The sequence below is a fragment of the Silene latifolia genome, chromosome 11, assembly GCF_048544455.1.
Source record: "Silene latifolia isolate original U9 population chromosome 11, ASM4854445v1, whole genome shotgun sequence".
Taxonomy (NCBI): domain Eukaryota; kingdom Viridiplantae; phylum Streptophyta; class Magnoliopsida; order Caryophyllales; family Caryophyllaceae; genus Silene; species Silene latifolia.
Window position 1 is genome coordinate 192,690,363 of NC_133536.1, and position 20,676 is coordinate 192,711,038.

Genomic DNA, 20,676 nt, shown 5'->3' on the forward strand with positions numbered 1-20,676 from the left:
CAATCTTTAAGGTATTTTCTGATCACAAGAGTCTCAAGTATATTTTCACTCAAAAGGAGTTGAACATGAGACAGAGGAGGTGGATGGAGCTAATTGGCGATTATGACATGGAAATTATCTACCATGAAGGGAAGGCCAATGTAGTTGCTGATGCTTTGAGTAGAAAGAGTGTACATTCTCTGTGTACAGCTCTATCTTTGATGAGGCTGAGAGATGAGGTAGCGAGGTTTGGGATACATATGATGCAGAAATGAGATGCCATGGGTGATATGACAGTACAGCTTGAGTTTTATGATGACATTCGAGGTAAACAGGCGTTGGATCCTAAGATAGTGGAGTGGAGAGCTGGAGTGGAGAAAGGGACAGTGTCTCGACTCTCTATTCATACAGATGGTAGTTTGAGGTTTGATGGTAGGTGGTGTGTCCCTAATGATGAGGAGTTGAAAAAGACAATCATGACAGAGGCGCATTGTACACCATATTCAGTACATCCAGGTGGTGACAAGCTATATAAGGATTTAAAGAACACGTTTTGGTGGCCTAGGATGAAGAAAGAAACAGCAGAGTTTGTGGCCCGCTGCTTTTGACATGCCGTAGTAAAAGGGGAACAAAATGACGACCACAAAGTAAGATTCAGTCTTTAGAGGTACCTGAGTGGAAGTGAGAATCCATTTCTATGGATTTTATCGTGGGTTTGCCAAAGAGTCAACAAGGTAACAACATGATTTGGGTAATAGTGGATCGACTGACCAAGTCAGCTCACTTTGTTCCAATGAAAGATACATGGACGAAAGCACAATTGGCCATGGCCTATCGAAAGAACGTGCTTAAGTTACATGGAGTCCCTAAGGACATAGTGTCTGACAGAGATGCGAGATTTATATCAAGGTTTTGGAAGGAGTTGCAGGAATCGTTGGGAACAACCTTGAAGATGAGTACAGCATTTCATCCTGCGCGACAGACGGACAGACTGAGAGAACAATCAAGACTCTTGAGGATATGTTGCGAGCTTGTGTGATGGATTTTGGTGGTAGCTGGGAACAGAGGCTGGACTTGATAGAATTTTCTTACAATAACAGCTATCACACTAGTATTGGTATGGCACCATTTGAGGCTTTGTATGGGAGGAGATGTAGGAGTCCGATTTGCTGGGACGATAGTGCTGAGGCAGTGGTTTTAGGACCAGAGATGGTGCATGAGATGGTGGAACAGATTAAGATGATCAGGGAACGGATGAGAGCAGCTCAGGATAGGCAAAAGAGTTATGCAGATCTACATCGCCGGGACATAGAGTTTCAAGTTGGGGATAAGGTTCTTTTGAAAGTGTCTCCTATGCGTGGGGTTATGAGATTTGGGAAGAAAGGCAACATAAGTCAGAAGTTCATTGGGCCTTATGAGATCTTAGAGCGAGTTGGGGAAGTTGCATATCGTCTGGCTTTACCAGCTGCGCTAGAGAGAGTGCATAATGTGTTTCATGTATCGCAGCTGCGGAAGTATGTGAGTGACCCGTCACATGTGTTAGAGGCAGAGAGCTTAGAGCTAGATGAGTCCTTATCATATCTTGAGGTGCCTAAGCAGATTCTTGACCGAAAGGTTAGAAAGACTATGAGTGGTGAGACAGTTTTGCTTAAGATCCTTTGGTCTAACCACGAGATTGAGGAAGCTACATGGGAGCCAGAGGAAGCTATGAAAGAGCGTTACCTTTTTCTTTTTGATCAGGTATGTGTGGTTACGGGGACGTAACCTTGTTTCTTTTAGGGGGGTAGGAGATGATCGCGAACAGTTTTTAAGAGTTTTATACCCTTTTTGTATGTTGTGTCGGTATGTTTGTCGGGATGAGTTGGGTTAGTAACATGTTTTATGTTGAATTTTGTTTTGGTTGTTGAGTCGGGAGTGTTGTAGGAGTACCTTTGTTTAGTAGTGGTTTGAACTTCGGGGACGAAGTTCTTTTTAAGGAGGGAAGACTGTAATACTCCGTATTTATATATTTATGAGTCTTTGGGTACTCTATCGAGTAGGCCTTACTCTGTCGAGTAAGGGTAAGTTGCGTTTTAAAATAGTTTCTGACCTGTTGGGTACTCGATCGAGTAGCTAGGATACTCGATCGAGTAAGGGGGTACTCGATCGAGTACCTTAGATACTCGATCGAGTAGCCGGTTTTACGGGGAGTTTTCTCGGGTTTTGTTAATTATGCGATTAAGATATATAACCTTTTCCGTCATCATTCTAAACACTTTTGCAAAACCTAATTTTCTGTCAAAGAGAGAAAGCAAGTACGTTCATCATCTTAATCGCATTGTTAGAAATTCCTGGAGTTTGGAAGGTCAATTTTCATAGTTTGATATACCGTTGAGATCCTTGCGTCGAGGGTAAGATCTATGTACCCTTTTTGTTGTCTTTCCTTTAAGTTGGTTAAACCCTAATCTAGGGATTTGGGGGTTTTTGAGTAGTTTGTGATTTGGTAGCATTTGTATGTTGTGTGATAGCAGGAGGTTTCGTAGAAGAAGCTTTTTGAGACAGCTGTAGAGACCGTCTGATAGTTGTGCTTTCCAGGTAGGATTTCCTACTCAGTATTAGTCCCATAATAGGGTGATTGTTGATGTGTTGTGATTGATTGTTTGATATAGTAATTGTATTGTGACAGCTGTGATTGTGATTGTGATTGATTGTTCTCTGGTTCTCGAGATGCGTTCTCGGCTGAGTGGAGTCACTTGCGGGAGTGGCTTCACGCCCTAGTTTCGCCCTTCGTGGAACCCTCCCCGGAAGGGGATGTGCACATTAATGGACAGGGTTATCGCTCATTATGAGGAGCGGGGCTTAGGTGGGAACGGCTGCGGTCCCCCACTGGCAGGACTGGTCCAGTGGACAGTCAGTGATTGAGATTGTTGGGATTGGTGTGGATGTATGTGTGTGTGACGGTTAAGCTGTCTGTTTTTCTTATTGTTGATATATATATTGAGTTGTGTGATTAGTACTTGACCCATTTGTTGTTTTGTAAACTGCGGTGATCCATTCGGGGATGGTGAGCGAGAATTGAGCGAGTTTAAGTTGAGTACTGGGATAGCTGGGAGGTGCCACCGTCTGACGATAGAAGTCTTCCGCTGTAGTCTCTTAGTTTTATGACATTTCAGTATTTTAGTAGACAGGTGGTTTTAAGAACTTGTACCCGTATTTTGGGATTTGGTTTCAGTTGTACTTTTCACTAAAGTTATATTATTTAAGTTGTTTCTCTATTGTCTTATGAATATCATGCCTCGGGCAACCGAGATGGTAATATCTTCATACCTGAGTGGTCCTGGTAAGGCACTTGGAGTATGGGGGTGTTACACCCTGGGCTCGATTGAGGAACCAAGTATTTCCATAATTACCGCAATTTTCCTTAAGTCGGTTATGTTTTATTATAAATACCTAATATCGTACCCTAGTTTATTTACGCTTTATTTTTCCGTAGGTTTAGTAGAACTACTCTAAAAACTCTCTTAGAATACTTAGTTTAGTTTATTTATTGTCCTTTCTTCCGGATCTAAACATTGCTATTTTACGGTATTGTTCTAATCTTTCAATAATTATTATTTCAATTAATTGTTCATATTTCATGTTCTTAATTATGCCTTTTATTATTGCTATTGTTGTTATTATAATTAGTATGAGTAGCTAAGTTTATCATCTAGGATGAAATGGGATCTAGGTTGTTAGAAACGAGGCTATTATGAATTGATTGTTAAATTGCTTTCTATTGTTGTTCTACTTCTAATTAGTTGATTACTTATCAGAATTGATTAATTAGTATCGCATGAACTAGGATTATCACCGACAGAGTTAAGACTAGTATATGTCATGATAATTGAATTAGACCGACTTAATTATAGCGATTGCATGTTAAGTTAGATCTAAAAAGACATATTAGAATCGACCGATCATATGACTTTCAATAATATAAATTGCTCAATCAATGAATTAAATCCTACCCTTTGATGACTACCTAGTGAACCGAATCCCTAGACTCTTTAATATTATTGTTATCCATCCTTTATTTACTTTGCAATTAGCTATTAGAAACCAAATCAACAAACCCCCAAAACTGGTTACTTTAAGACAATCTAAATATAAACAAACTAGAATAATTACCTAGCCTCCCTGTGGATTCGACCCTGACTTACCGCTAGCTATTTTGTTAGTAGTAGTATAGGATTTATTTTGACTAAGGCAAATGACTAAAAATAACCTTATCAATGTTTTATATATAGTTGTTTTGGACTTCACAACCACTGTATTTGGTTACTAGTAATGTTCTTTTAGTTAAATTTAAGCTTTTGTGAATTGGATATATACTACCATGGGTTACTGCGTAATGGTAACACGTCTGGTTATTCAGGAATATTGTTTTAAGGTTCTTGAATAAATGAGGGTGTTACATACTATACATACAACTTTATACATACAACTTCAAACATTATTGTACCATGAACTTCAAGGCTTACCAAAGTGCTTAGAGTTCCGTTGTTTGCCTGAGCATTTCATTTGAACTTCCTCCTTGAGATATTGGACTAATACACAAGGATGCATCAACCAATTATTAACCATGCATTTGTTTCGCAACCTCCATGTATGATAAATCATAGGAGTCACGGTAACAAAGATAATATGCTTTTGGTCTCATGAGTGACTTACATCTCTAGGCACTTGCCAACAATATTCTGATCTGGAAACCAAATATGAAGCGACTCTCCTATCAAAGCACATCACTTCTTATATACTACACATCCATATATAAAAGATGATGAAATTGCCTATAGGCTCTACAAAGGTCACAAAGACCATCATTAATCAATCCAAAATTCAGCATCCTATCCTTAGTAATAGCCTACCTTGCACTGCTAACATCCTATAAATAACTATTGCCGACAAAATTAAGATTAATAAATGTTTACAATATTTGTTACATGGATTTAATTATAGCGACCACTTGTCAAGTTGTTGATCTAAATGTACGGTGATTTGACCGAACTTGTATATTTAAGTAGGTTGTCTATATTAATTGATTGACCCTAAATCCCCCTGATTTTGTCGTGAACTTGAAACCCTAAACCCGTTTAATATATTTGAATCCGCTTACTTTACATTTGCCATTAGTTATTATATCAAAATCAAACTTGTGGCTCAATAATCTAGAATCTCTCAATAAGTAATTAGCAATGCGATTTTCATCTTCTTGTGGTTTGACCCCTAACTTCATTATCTATATTAGTTGGTATCCTTAGAGTATCATTGAATAAGGGTACGACTTAGCCTCATTATAGGGATCAGGAGATAAGGATTAGGCGATAACGTTAAGGGGTTCTTTTTGCGCGAGATAATTAGGAAACACATCCCATTTCCAACTCCTATTTTCATACCAAAAGTCACTAACTGTGCACCTAAAATATCTAGGGGAATTTTGGAAGTAGTGTAGTGTAATACCCCGGCTCAGTCAAGAATCAAAGAGATCTGACAAGGGTTTTAGACTGCAAAGACACAATGAAATAAACTTCAGTAATTTTATTAAAATACCAATTGATCTCCTAAATTCAAGAAAATTTGTGACACTTCACTTTGATATATAAATGGACTCTAAGTGAAGTTTCAAGATTTTAGGAGCAATCTAACCTTTTTTAATAACTCCCATGAAATAACATGTCAGAAGAATTCTGACAAGAAGTGCTGCAAGACTTAGATTATGATATTTGATTGCTAAGATGATATAGTCAGGCCCCTAAACTTCCACAAAAGTGTTCACAAGAAATCTAGGATAAAGACTTAACAAATTTAAACTCAAATCAACAGAAGAATCACAGGATTAAAGCCTAAATCTGGACAACACAATTAAACTAATCCATAGTCAAGCACATGATTAATCTAATTATGCCAAACTGAGCTTGATCAAATTAACCACAGATAAACACAGATTAATGTATCAAGTCAGGACTCAAACTACATCTTAAGCACAAGTTTGAAGATTGAGAGAAGTCTCAGATTTAGTTTTTCATTCCAAATAAGTCTCCTGGTACAGATGGGACATAAGCCCTTATATAGGCCTTGTCTTGAGATTACAGCTTGAATAACCTAGCATCCAAGGGCCAAGATCCTTTCTAAGATAATTGTAAACAACAACTAATTTACTAAAAACTGGAAATTGAAGGTAAAATAGTGAAAATAAAAGCAAAGGGCTAAAACAGACTGAATTAAAGCAAGAATCAAGCTGTCATTTTGTTTGTTGTGAGCAGGTTGATGTTATCTTTGTTGGCTAGCTGAGTCCTTTCTAAAGTCAAGGCTTCTTGTGGTTTTCTGTGGCTTGCTTTTGAGGAGAAACTGATGCCATGTCCTTTAAAGACAACCTCATAATTGCCTCACCAAAAATGGAAAGTTTGCTTTATGCTTTATCACATTTTTCAGCAACATGTGACTAGCCTCTTGCTTGATTTCCGGTCTGAGTTTCTTGGCTTTGGCTTGGATGTTTTGGACTTCTGTTGGACTTAATTAAGAGAAACCCCAGCTGGCCAAACTGGCAGCTGAAAGCTGCACCTATTGAATCTCCTTTTTGTCTGGTCAGGTGGTAGTGCAGAGGTAGAAGCCTGGTCCTGGTTTGATGTATGGCTTGAGTTAGGAGCCCCTGTCTCAGCTCCTGCTGCAAGTAGATTTGTTAGATAGGCAACATGCTTCTACCCAATAATTGTTAAAACATGCAAACAGGTCGAGCAACACCCAAATGGAGGAGAGACGGATCACTTTACAATGCAAAGAATGTTCCATCCTAAAACCAATTGGCAATACGAGGAGGAGCCCTCTTGATTATAAAGTGGTACAACCTCTCTTTCTCCAACAATGTGGGACACTTATATATAGGTTTTAAGGGTGTGTGTAATACCCAGATATTTGGGACCCGTGAATAGAGGTGACAATCGGGTCAGTCAGGTCGGGTTTGGATCGGGTCACGTCGGGTCGGGTCACGTCGAGTTCGGGTCATATCGGGTCAACATACCCTTTCGGATCGAGCCGGGTCGGGTTCGGGTCGTTATCGGGTCGGGTCATTTCGGGTCAAATGATGTATCGTGTCGGGTCGGGTTCGGGTCGAGTCATTATCGGGTCCGGTTACTTAATCGCATTACTACAATATTTTACCATTAAATTTAGTTTTTAACCTATTATTTGGTTTAATTAATTCATTACTAAGTCAAACATATTAATCTAAACACAAAATCACTTTCATTTTGATCACAATTAAGCTTAATAATTATCGCCTCATCAATTTAATCGGGTCAGCATCGGGTCGGGTCAATATCGGGTCGGGTTTGGGTCGGGTTCGGGTCACTAATAATTGGGTCATGTCGGGTTACAGGTCGTCATCGGGTCGGGTTCGGGTCGGTTTCGGGTCACAATATTTTCGGGTTCTGTCGGGTCGGATTTGCTCAAGTTCGGGTCGGGTCACTCGGGTCGGGTTAAACTTGCCATCTCTACCCGTGAAGAAACCTCGGGATGTGCGAGAGGACCCTCAGACTTGATGAGAACCATTCAAAAGTAAAGGATAACCATACACTAGACCAAGTGTGATCTAGACTAGACCTAACGAGGCTGCAGTGGACCGAGTAGAGTGTTCAGTTGATCGAGTGCCTTCAGTTGATCGAGTGACTAGCACTTGGCTGAGTACGGCGAGTACTCGGCCGAGTGAGTGGCACTTGGTCGAGTGGACTCGGCACTCGACCGAGTGCATCTCAATAGTACGCGATGTAACCTATGACGAGATCTTATTTCACCTAACCCTAAATCTTTTCATCCTTCTTCCTTATCACTCCAAATCCTCTCCCTCTAAACACTTCTCAATGGGATTCAAGCTTGGATTAGAAGATTGCTCAACTTATCCTCCTTTCCTTTCACCTTGTAACTGGAGATCTACCCTTTTATATTTCTTATGAACCCTAACTTTTAGGGTTTTTGTTATGGGTTATTAATTACTCCTCACGTCCCGGTCAATATTTATCTATTTCCATTTTGGGGTGTATTTTTCAATAGTTATCTAATTTCATTTTTGTTAGTTTTGTGTGGTCACCACTCACGTGCATGTGGGGTCCTGGATTTTGTGTGTTCCATATTTTCTCATATATGTTTTCTTAATCTTTGTGCCAAAAGTAATAGATAACTATTGACAGAGATGGAGGGAGTAGTATTTAGTATGTGTAATATGGGTAATTAATGGGTAATAATAAGGGGTTTTGTGTTATACAATAGTGTAGGATGTATTGTGATAACATTGTGTGATTTGTGTAGGATGAGACGGTTTTATGAGACAAAGTCTTGCTTGTCTCGGATTTTCTTATGGAGTATGCTAAAAGGTAGGTTTATCCTACTAGGTTTTAATGATGTGAATTCTTGTTGTGTGTTCCTCATTCATGTTTTCATGGCATAAGTCGGTTTGCATCATATTATGATATTGAGATTGTTGTGAGTCATATGTTGGTGTCGGAAATGCATATTAGCACAGTATTGGAATAAGATAACTCAAGGAGTCGGAATATTTGTAGAACTGATGTTCATGTCATGTTTGAGGAGTGTATCTCATAATGAGTCGCATTTTGATATATTGTGTTGCATATTACATAATTGTGATTGTCGTATATGTGACAAGGGTAAAGTCATGTCCTCTAAATCAAAGTAATCCTATAATACTACTAACAAATAGCTAGCGGTAAGTAGGGTATCATATCCAAATGGAGTCGAGTTAATTGTTCTAATTTGTTAATATTTAAGTCCGTCTTAAGTAACAGTTTTCTTGAAGGATTTGATTGGATTGCTAAAACTAATTTGCAATAAAGTAAATAACAAATTCAATAAGATTAAAAGGTCCAGGGATCAGATTTACTAGGTAGTTATCCGGGGGTGAGATTTAATTCATCAACAAAGCAATTTATGTTGTTTAAGGTCATACGATCGGTCGATTCTAATATGCCCTTTAGATTTATCTTAACATGCGGTCGCTATCACTAAGTCAGTTATATTCAGTTATCGCTACCTATACTAGTCTTAACCCGGTCGGTGAAAATCGTAGTTTGCAACATTAATTAATCAATCCTGCAGTAATCGATCAATTAGATTCAAAACAACAACTGAATAACAACAAACAAGCAATTTAACTATCAATTCATTAATTAAACCCCCTTCTAACAACCTAAATCCCCTTTACCCTAGATTAGGAGTTTAGCTACGCATACCAGTAATAACAACAACAATAATATTGAGGGCAAACATGATTGAAAGCATAAATAAGATGAACAAGGAATTAATTGTGTAGACTAGGAATTGAATTAACAATAACTAAAGAAAGATGAATGAATACCGTAATTAAAGTATGTAGATCTGGAAGCAATGCGTAAATAAACGGAGTCTAAAGTATTCTAAGAGAGTTTTGATTTAAAAGAGGCGTAACTAGGTAAAATAAGACGTAAAAATACAATAGGGCACGAATTGAGTATTTATAATAAACATAAACCGACTTTAGGAAAATGCGCGGAAAGTCATCAAAGTGGCCACTCGATCGAGTTCTCATCGACTTGATCGAGTATCCTCTTTTCGTCAGCTCCTTTCTTCGTGTAGTCTTCTTCACTTCTCTTCCTTTATTCTTCTAGATTTTCGTGTCATGCTCCGTATATTCCTTCATGCCATCTTCGTGGTGCTGCATTTCATTCTCTTACTCCATAAATGCATCATTCATGAATTAAACACCAAATAGTGGGAGTATCGACATTCTAAAGTAAATGACATATAAATAATGTAATTTAGCACGAAAACCGTTACAAAAGCAACTAAGGGGAGGCATAAATATGTATATAATTATGACTCATCAATATGCTTGCAGACGTGGTTGTTGTTGAGGAGAGGTAAGGCGGTTGGGAAACCGTCTTACGCTTGGGTCGCCTCTTGGAGCTTCCCATTGCAAGAGGGATGTGCACATTAATGGCATGGTTCCGGTACCACTGATGTATCCCGAGTACCTTATTACGGACTATGGTCCAGCTGTTTGGTAGGCAGTGCTGCGGTGCCGTCACTGGTTGTGATACCGTGGGTGTGTCCTTGGTATCGGTAAGATAATGGTGTGGATGTCATGGATGTAGTAACATGTCTTATACATTTTATATCGTATTGTATATTCATGCATTTGTGTCGTGTTCAAGTATTTATATTGTTGAAGCTGATGTGTGTTGGTTGTGTGTAATTGTCACATATTTCCGGGGTGGCATGTGCTGATCCATATGATATTTCCGATCATATGAGGAACAGTTTGAGTACATGTTTTGCTTGGTGGCGTGGTCAGGTTTCGGGCTACGCTTTGGACTTGGAGTCAAGTCATATGGCTAAATGGTATACGACATAGTTAGTAGTCAAGTGTATAATGTATTTTCACACTTGTTATTCGTATATTTATTTGTAATTCACTAAACATGTTATTTATTTAAAGTGTTACTCAATTGTAATTACGATTTCACTGTTTCGGGAAACCGAGACGGTAACATCCCCCGATTACCTTGGGTAGGTAAGAAGGGGGTGTTATAGTGTGTCTACCAATAATGGTCCCAAAAAGGGCTTGTCTACCATTTTAATCACCATAGAAGTACCATATATGAAAATTTGAGCTCGATATGTAATTCCTCTCTTTCCCAAACATTGGACATGTTATAGGTGGGCTTAAACAATCTCCCATGAAAGGAGATGAATTTTTTGTCGTACTTTCGTCTCCGCCCCACAAAAACCTCCTTGATTTCCAATTCATCGCATAACACAAGATCTAGAAATTTTTGCGAATTGCATACTATAGTTTGTCATAGTTGAGACTAGGGATGACAGTGTCACCCTGACCCCGTGGATATCCATCCACCCGAAATTAAATGGGTGGGATATGGATGACAATTTGTTTTTAAATTTAGGGTGGGATATGGATATGGGTAAATCTAGGGTGAGATATGGATTATAGTCTATCACCCGCTTAATCACCCGGTTGATATTCTAAATTAATTTTTATGAAAAATTAATAATAAGTTTTTAAAAATATTAAAAATAATTTTGATATGTGCTTCAAAATAATATGTTAACTGATATGTGAGTTAGAAGTTGAAAATTGAAACATGGTTATAAAATATAAACGTCGTTGGCCGAGTTTAACTATAGACTTGTGACTTGTCAATGTTTTTCACTTATTATCTAGTTGCTTTACATTACCTATATGAATTAATCTTATTTCAAGGGGCATGAGTCTAACTTATGCAAACAGATATGTGAGCTAGGCTTATTCCACTATAATCCAATATGTAAAATGATTTATTTGGTGATGTACGCCTTTTAATTTTATCGTCTTATTTTTTTTTTTTACGTTATATGGTCTTTAAATTTTATAAGCGTGAAAATATTCAACGGGTGCCCGCTCCATCCGCTTCACCCGGTGGATATGGATATGAATGGATGAAAATATATTAAATGGATAAGGGTGGGATATGGATGACCATAAATTAAATGGATATGGATATGGATATGGATATGACTTCACCCCATCCATATCCCACCCACTGCCATCCCTAGTTGAGACTTGCGAGCGTGCATTGGACGAAAGTTGCTTGACCTGCGAAGGTTAGATATTCCGACTCCCAGTCTATTAGGTGATGCTCGATTTTCGCTTTGAGGTGGCTGAACATGCTCTTGGTCACACGCCCATTTAGCGTAGACATGTCGAGGTACATACCAAGATCATTGGTGTGTTCAAAACCCATTATTAAGCATAACAAATTTTGATCATTGGGAGTATTTTACTAGAAGAAGACCTTTGTTTTTGCGCGACTTACTTTTTCATTTGAGATTCGACATAAATTATCAAACACATACTTAATACGAGCTTGACTAGTGTAGTCTCTCCAAACATGATCATGTCATCCACAAAGAACATATTTGAAATCAGAGGATCGTTTTTATAGATGGGTAAGGGCTTCTAGTTATAGCTACGAATCTCGACATCAATGACTTGTTGTAATTTTTCGAGGCACAAGGCAGAGAGATATGATGACAGTGGATCGCCCTGGGCGACTCCTCTCATTGGCACGAACTTTTTTGTGGGTTTCCCATTCCAAAGAACCTGCATCATAGGGGACAATACATACTCCATAGTGGGAGTAAGGATCCTCTCCATTTCTCAAAAAGAAATGGAGGTCCATTACTTCTCAATGGCCGAGATTAAAGTTGGGCTCGATCGGATGGTTGTATATTTATTTGGAAATAAAAAGGTAAATGAATAGAAGCAGAATATATAATATAGTAATGTTTTGTGAAAAGAAATAGAGAGCAAAGTAATGGAGATGGACCATTTTACCATAGTGGTATCCTTGAGGACGATAAAAAAACTCATATCAAACAAAGTATCTCGGATGAAATAACTTTTGAGACGGTCATAAGTTTCTCTATATCAATTATAATCACTTTCCTTTCCTTCTTTCTCAAAGTATGAATTACCTGAGAAAAAGGATTGTACATCAGATGTACTACCTCATACTTAATGACTTTTTGAGCTTTTGTGTATTTTTTTTGAGTTTTATAGAGTTTATAAATTACATTTTAGTTTTATGATGTTAAAAATGAAATTTTTCTAAGCTTATATGTAATTTTTTTTGAGTTATAATGCGAGTTTTTGAGATTAATGTTTAAATAAACGAACTCAAAAACTTTATAATAAAACTCAAAATTTTTAAATTAAAACTTAAAAGCTTTATGTTAATGCTCAAAAATTATATCATTACTATATCAGATGTATAATCCACTTACTGATTTGAAAGATAACAATATTATCCCTTGTCGGTCTCTCGGGATAAAACCACTTACCTATTCAAAATGACTTTCTTAATCCGGGTTAGCGAGTATCAAAACAAACATTTTCTATTTTGCAATGGATTTGCAAAGCATTTTGAATAGGTACTACTCCACTCAATATTCCGTACGAACAAGATCTAGTGATCTACCGACGTGACCACTCTACACTTATAAAATATGTACGTTACCAATTTAAATCTCAAAGAAGACACTTAAGCCTAAAAACGGGACTTAAAAACTTAAAACCATGAAGTTTGTCACATTTCCAGCGGCGTGTAACTTCTACACACAATCTGCACCGCTTTCCCTCCCACACAACTTTCACCATTTTTCACATCATTGTCAGGTGTCACACTTCTCTTCTCTTCTCTCTCTAACAACTTGAACTCCCATCTTTTAACTCAATAATTTTCTGGGATTTCACTCAATTTTTCTGTACTTTTTTCTGTGCATATACCAATGATTTATCCAGAAACCTGCAAGTTTTACTTGAAATCTCTTCAGAAATCTGTTATCTGTAGCTCAAATTTCATCAGTTTTCAGTGAAAATCTAAAGAAACCCATCAATAATTTCTGCATTTTATCATCTAATTTGGAAACTTGCAAAAGTTTTTCACTCAAAACTTGTTCTACTACTATTTTCTTACCTATAGTTAGTCAAAAAGTTGGATACTTTTTGCCTGATTAACTCTCATTTTCAGAAAAAGTGCTTAATTTTGACATTAATATCACTTCTAAACCTCATTTTCTAGCATAAAGTATCCAACTTTCTTGCTTAAAACTTCACTAATCACACAAATTAACCAAAATCACTCATCTGGGTAACTTCAAATTCACTTCTTTTACCTCAAAACCTCACTTTACTCACAAATTAGCAAATATTATCATCTGGGTAACTTCAAAATCCAACCTTTTTACCTCAAATTAATCTCAAAGAACCAAACTTAATCAATGGGGTGTGCGCAATCAAGAATAGACAATGAAGAAGCAGTAACAAGGTGCAAAGAACGAAGAATCTTAATGAAAGACGCCCTTGTAGCTCGTTCCGCTTACGCCGCCGTGCATTCCGCTTATGCTCACGCTTTAAAGAACGCCGGTTCTGCTTTAAGCACTTACGGTCACGGCGAGGCTCCGATTGACCCGGAAATCGCTGCTGTTTCAGCACCTCCGCCTGTGTCAGTGCCGGAACCACCGCCACCTCCGCCACCGCAAGAGCAAGAGCAAGAGCAAGAGCCACTTCCGCCACCGCCTCCACCACTGCCTACCTTCACCCCCTCGCCTCTCCAGCGGTCTGTGACAATGCCGGAGTTTTCCGTGTCAAAACGTGGTGAAGGCGGTGTTTCGAGGATGGAATCGCTTGATGAGGCGGCGGACGAGGCGGTGACGGAGGCTGTGGTCAGGGAGAGTGATGGTAGTGGGAATGGGGGTATAAAGGGTATGGCTTGGGATTATTTTTTTATGTCTGATAACAATAATATGCATGGGTCAGGGTTAGGTGAGATTGATGAGGAAATTGAAGAAGACGAAGACGATGACGAGGATGATGACGAGGATGAGGATGAGGAGGATGATGAACATGATCATTTAGACCATCATCATCATCGTCAACATGTGAGAGGGCATAGTGTTGGTGGGGTCCACATTGGGAAAGAAATTGAGTTTAAGACACCGGAGAAGGCAATGGCGCCCGAGGATATGGGGATGGAGACACCGCCACGGCCGTCTGAGGATATGGGGTTTAGGCATTTTGTGCATTCCAATACTGCCCCTCCTGATGTTGGGAGAGTTGTTAGTAGTAGTAGTAAGGTGGAGAATGGTGGTGGTGGTGGTGGTGGGGGTAATAAGGTCAATTTAGTGAAAGTATTAAAGGAGATTGATGATTGTTTTCTAAAGGCTTCGGAATGTGCTCAAGAGGTTACTAAGGTGTTAGAGGCTCATAAATTTCAATACCATTCTAATTTTGCTGACAATAGAGGTTTGCTTCTCTACTAATAATTCTTTAATTTTTAATGTTTCAATTCATAATGTTTGTGTATACACCTGTTCTTGTTTAAGACCGCCTTAACTTGAACAATTCTCACAACGGATTATAATAGAGGTGCTAATGAAAGGAGCTTGTGAGGCATCTCAAGTTAAGACGGTCTTAAGCAAGACCTACTCTTGTGTATAGTAATAGAAGAGTATATAGTATGTAGTGTTTCTGTTGCGGTCCCCTACTATGACAGTTTAATGTTGTTAATACTTTTTGAGTTTAACATTTTGTATTAATTGTATATTGTAGTATATGAATGTCACATGATGAATCCTATGCTATCTGCCTATCAGAGTGCACTCATGCTATTTTCAATTGTGGTTTGTTGTTGGTGGTGGTGTTGTTATGGTAATGCGCTCATGATTTTCTTTAGTCAAATACGGGTTTTTGGTGGTAAAGGAGAGGCAATGCTATGCTAGTACAGTTAATTAAGGGCAGGCGATCTGACCTTGCCAACTGTTGTACTTAGGCTCTCAGTCTCTACCATTAGGCCAAGACGTTGTCTGGAGTCCATTACTGTTAACTGTAGTGTTGATGGTGTATGAGTTACGACTGATGCTGACTATAACAAACGAAGTTTTCATTCGAAATTGAATGATAGAAAATACATAGACGACACACCTTGTTCTGAGACATGAATGCATGAGTTATAGAAATGCAGCATTGGTGGCATGTGAGTATAACAGAACAAGTTCCATTCAAATTTCAAAATCACATGATAGACGGTAAACAGCCTTGCTTTGAAACATGAATGCATGAAATCAGCATGAAAGAACTGACAGTAAGCTCATTGCGCGATGATGAAGGCTGCGTTTCATGTATATATACACCCTTCTTATTTTCTTTCAAACCACCACTAAATTTAAATCATTTGAAGATTCCATCACCTTTAAACATACAAATATTCGCTTGTCTGCTCTTCAAAACAATGCAGCTCATCATAGTCACCTATGCCGGCCATTTTTTCATTGATGTTCATCCCCAAGAACCTATTCTTGAGATTAAGCAAAAGATATCTAACACCCTATCCATCTCAATCACTTCACAAACACTTGATGTCCTTGGCTTAGAACTTATTGATGGCCTAGACTTGGGTGATTATCCCATGATTGTCGAGGGCACAAAAATAGATCTCTTTGTCGACTCCTCTTTCTATGATATGGCTCCTATGGAGCTCGAGCATGATCATGACAATAAGATCCTTGTCACCATCAAATTTTCTTCTAGACAAATTAACATAGAGGTAGAGGTGACGGAAACCGTGCAAAGCTTGAAAGAAAAGATTCACATTCTTGATGGAACTCCAACCAAGAGGATGTCTCTATATATTTCGGGTTTAGAAATGGATGAAGAGTGTCGGTATCTAGGTGAGTATGGTGTACAAGAATTTTCAGAGATCTCAGTCTCCCTTAAAAGTATGAACAGAGTTAAGGTAGAGCCTTCCACTAGGAAGCTAAGCATGGTGATTCAAACTTCAATAAGTCTACTTAGTGCGAGCATTCCATTGGAGATGAAGGACTCATGCTCTGTGAATGAAGTAAGGCAACTGCTGTTAAGCCGAAAGATTCTTCCTGTGGATGACTATATTTTTATCCACAAGCAAAGGATTATGCGTGATAGCTGTACTCTTCGCTGGCATGGTGTTGAGAATGGGGACTATCTTTATGTTTTCACAGGAACAGTGAGTAAGGATGGACGTTAGTGGAGAGTGTTAGACGTTCATGTTTACATGTCTACAATCGTAGTCATTTACAAGAGTGAGAGTGCTTAGCTTTCTTCAATTCCTATATGGATTTTATAGAGTGGGTTTACTTTAGGGAATGATCTTATCTACTTAGTTGGTTATGAATAAATTAGTAAATGCTGTGAGTCCTGTGACCTATGAGAGTATGAGATATTGAGGCTCATCGTTCATTTTAGTTATTAATTATTATTATTATTATTATTATTATTATTATTATTATTATTATTATTATTATTGTTTTTTTTTTTTAAATCTTGATTACATACAATCATACATACTATTGGGAATTTGGGATCATGTCATTAAACTGATCCTACTCGATTCCAGTGGAACTAGTAGTTTCTGGATAAGTTCGGAATAATTTTATTCACACTCCATGTCCAAGAGGTATAAAATCAGTAGAACTATCATAAGAATGATCTAATGAAGTACATATTACATGCAATTTCACTGTCACATTTTCAGCCTAACTACTTTATGAAAGCGCAACTCAGTTGATAAACGTGGAAAGCGAGGCAAATTAATACTGACGTCGCTATTAACACCAAACGTTGCCTCAGTGTACGAAGCAATTTTGTCGCTTTATCAATGACTTCATATAAATTTGTGGACGTTTGGTGAAAACTCTCTGTTTTATACTGGATTAACTGTGAATATATGTTTTCTGTCAACTACAGTGCCTGTTGACCATGCTGCTAGAGTTATGCGCGTCATTACATGGAATAAAGCCTTAAGTAGCATGTCGGAAGGTGGGAAAGATGAGTATGAAGACAACGAGACACTTGCTACGGTACTGGATAAATTAATGGCTTGGGAGAAAAAGCTTTATGAAGAAGTTAAGGTATGTATATTACTTCAATCTCAACGTATCCTCACCTTACCGTTTTTCAGCATGTTGCTTGATTTGCCTACAAAGCAAGAAAGAAGAAGTTGAGTATACATTTATAACATACAGTGATACAGTACATGATACCGTTAAAACTATAGAAAATAGTAACTCAAACTATCCTCACCCCATTCTTCTAAGTGGGGCTCCTAGTACTCTACCAGCTGCTAGTTGATGCTGTCTATCTTCTACGGAGTACTAATTTAGTGGTTTTTTTCTTTTAATGGGTTGAAAAATCGAGTGTGTTAAAACTTCAGAAAAAAGCATTTAGATGCATCAAGAGTCAAGATTTTGATTGTGACTTGTGAGTGCTCGTACTTCTGCGTGTCTGCTGGTAAATTTTCTTAGGACTTGGTAATATTGAAATTAATGCTATTAAGTTCGTTTATAAATTAGCTGTTGACATTACTTGTGGAGATAATTTTGAACTTTGAACAATTGGGAGTTCATTACGATAAGCAAGTTGTGGAAGGGCGTTTTCATGGATGACAGTGATATCATGGTCTGAACACACTTACTAGTTGACATTTAATCATGTTTGGATTGATTGGCTGCTGTGAAAGCATGCTAAAAGCTCTCATGAGATATTTTTTTTCTTTTTCTTTTTGATGTCCAACTAAATCTCGGGTCTTTTTATGGTTTTGACAAAAAAACTTTGTTGTTTTACGTAACAAGTTACAAGAAGGTTCGTGCCTTTGATTCATTTAGTTGCATATGGCTGAGTTCTTCCACTGATAAAAGGTTTCTGCAAGTTGAGGAATTGACCTGTGGTAATATAAGAAGATACTCCGTAATAATTAGAAGTTACCTAGTATAGAAAGACATCAATGACTTTGTGACAACTCATAATGGATGTTGATTATATTTTCCCTTTTTTTGGAAGAAGGGGGTAAATAATACAACTATACAAGTAGACAAGTACTAGTTAATAAATGGAAAAAGCAACAAGTAAAGAGAGTATTGTATCAAAAGAGTAATAAATCTAGAATGTATGACTGACTTCGTAGTCATCCTGTGTAAATCAATTTAAGTTTATAGGCACTTAACATAGCGTGTTTATGTTATTCCAAATCTCAATGGTGATAATGTCTTTTTTTTTGTGAAGGCGAATGCTTAATCTAACTCGTGTTTTTGTACTTAATAGGCCGGTGAACTGATGAAACTGGAGTACCAAAGGAAGGTTGGACTCCTTAATAAACAGAAGAAACGTGGTGCGAATGCGGAGTCAGTTGAGAAAACAAAAGCAGCCGTTAGTCATTTGCACACCCGGTACATTGTTGACATGCAGTCTATGGACTCGACGGTAGCCGAAGTTAATGAACTCCGAGATCAGCAATTGTACCCTAAACTTGTCGAATTAGTTGATGGGTAAGTAAGACTGTAAATCAAAATGACTAACCGATTCTTTTCATAATTCTAATCTCCATCCCCCACCCCATTACTTAGAGCCGTAGAGGGTTGTCTATTGTCATTATCCTTCTTAAGAATTGAAGTTTGAAAAACATGGTTATATATGAGTTTGAGATTGTTGATCTCTGAATAAGTCAGTGTGACAGATCTCGTTCGTCGTGGCTTAAATTCTAACTGAAAATTCAAGTTTTAAAAGCAACCTGGAAGCACTAGAACTTGGGTTCTAACCCCCTGCCTCTTCATTTCTTTATTGTGTTATCCCCTCACCCCCCACATTCAAGTTGGGTTAGTTTTCCCAAGTCTAGTAGTAGTCGAGGGTCCCCCAGCATAGTGAATAAAATCAGAATAAGAACTTAAGTTTGAAAAATATTGTTATATATATGAGTTTGAGATTGATGATCTCATAATAAGTCAGTGCACCAGATCTCGTTCGTCGTGGCATAAATGCTGACTGAAAATTCAAGCTGTAAAAAGCAACTTGGAAGCACCAGAACTTGAGTTCTAACCCCTTCCCTCTCTATTTCTTTATCATGTTATCCCCTCTCCCTACCCCCCATTCCCCCACATTCAAGTTGGGGTAGTTTTGGCAAGTCTAGTCGTAAATAAAAGCAGATGGGATCGTCTTTTCTTGAAATGGTCTATGAACATTTAATATCTATACCAGGCTGATTTGGAGTTGTGCTCATGGTTGGTGCAGAATGGCTAAGATGTGGGAGAACATTTGTGTGCACCACGACACCCAGTTCCAGATTGCAACTGAACTCAAGTCCCTTGATATTATGCTTGCTCCCAGAGAAACAACAAGGCCTCATCACCTATGCACCATCGAACTTTCAAATGTCATTCAACAATGGCTAGAACAATTTGAGAATATGGTTAACCAGCAAAAACAATATGTTCGATGTCTCCACAACTGGTTGAAACTCAACCTCATCCCTTTAGAAAGCAGCCTCAAGGAGAAAGTCTCGTCGCCACCCCGAGCCAAGAACCCTCCAATACAATACCTCCTTCACGCATGGCACGATTCCCTAGAGAAGCTTCCCGACGAGGTAACAAGAACTGCCATCTCATCCTTTGGGGCCGTGATTAGGACCATCTTATTGCAGCAAGAGGAGGAGATGAAGTCGAAGCAAACATGTGAGGAGATGAGGAAGGAGTACCTAAGGAAGAATCAGTCCTTTGAGGACTGGTATCACAAGTACACCCAACGAAAGGGTCCGGAGGCTATGGATCCAGATCCTGGGGAAGATGGGACAGGAAAGGATCCGATTACAGAGAGACGGTTTGTGGTGAGTAGTTTGAAGAAGAGGTTGGAGGAGGAGACAGAGAAGCACCAACGACAATGTGTTCAAGTGAGAGAGAAGTCTCTCGGGACCCTTAAAACGCGGCTTCCGGAGCTTTTCCGAGCATTGTCAGAATATGCTCATGCTTCCTGTGATTCCTACAATAAACTGAGGGCTATTGTGTTATCACAAAGTTCCAATGGGGTTTCTTGATGACATTTGGGACTTTTTGTAACTTGGTTAGTTTTAAGTTAAATTGGTAGTTTTGTGTTTGGTTCATATTTTGGTTTGGCTTTCAACATTTGTATCTTTCTGCCTATGTTTAGTAGTTAGTACATAAATTATGCTTCTGTTAGCTTTACATAAACTAGAGTAACATTGGAGAAGACATTGTTAGGTTGACTGCAAATTTCCCCTAAGCCCTTATTTGGATAGGAAAAGAGGA

The 20,676-nt window shown here is 38.3% G+C and overlaps 2 protein-coding genes across 2 annotated transcripts; both read left to right on the plus strand.

Annotated features, from left to right (window-relative positions):
* Window positions 1-13,109: 13,109 nt before the first annotated feature.
* Window positions 13,110-20,617, plus strand: LOC141612211 (protein ALTERED PHOSPHATE STARVATION RESPONSE 1). Its single transcript, XM_074430936.1, has 4 exons — window positions 13,110-14,851; window positions 17,330-17,493; window positions 18,683-18,906; window positions 19,646-20,617. Exons 1-4 carry the CDS (start codon window positions 13,828-13,830, stop codon window positions 20,442-20,444), a joined length of 2,211 nt encoding a protein of 736 aa, XP_074287037.1. The 5' UTR covers window positions 13,110-13,827; the 3' UTR covers window positions 20,445-20,617.
* On the plus strand, window positions 15,535-16,706 carry LOC141612212 (polyubiquitin). Its single transcript, XM_074430937.1, has one exon. It carries the CDS (start codon window positions 15,660-15,662, stop codon window positions 16,608-16,610), a length of 951 nt encoding a protein of 316 aa, XP_074287038.1. The 5' UTR covers window positions 15,535-15,659; the 3' UTR covers window positions 16,611-16,706.
* Window positions 20,618-20,676: the final 59 nt, after the last annotated feature.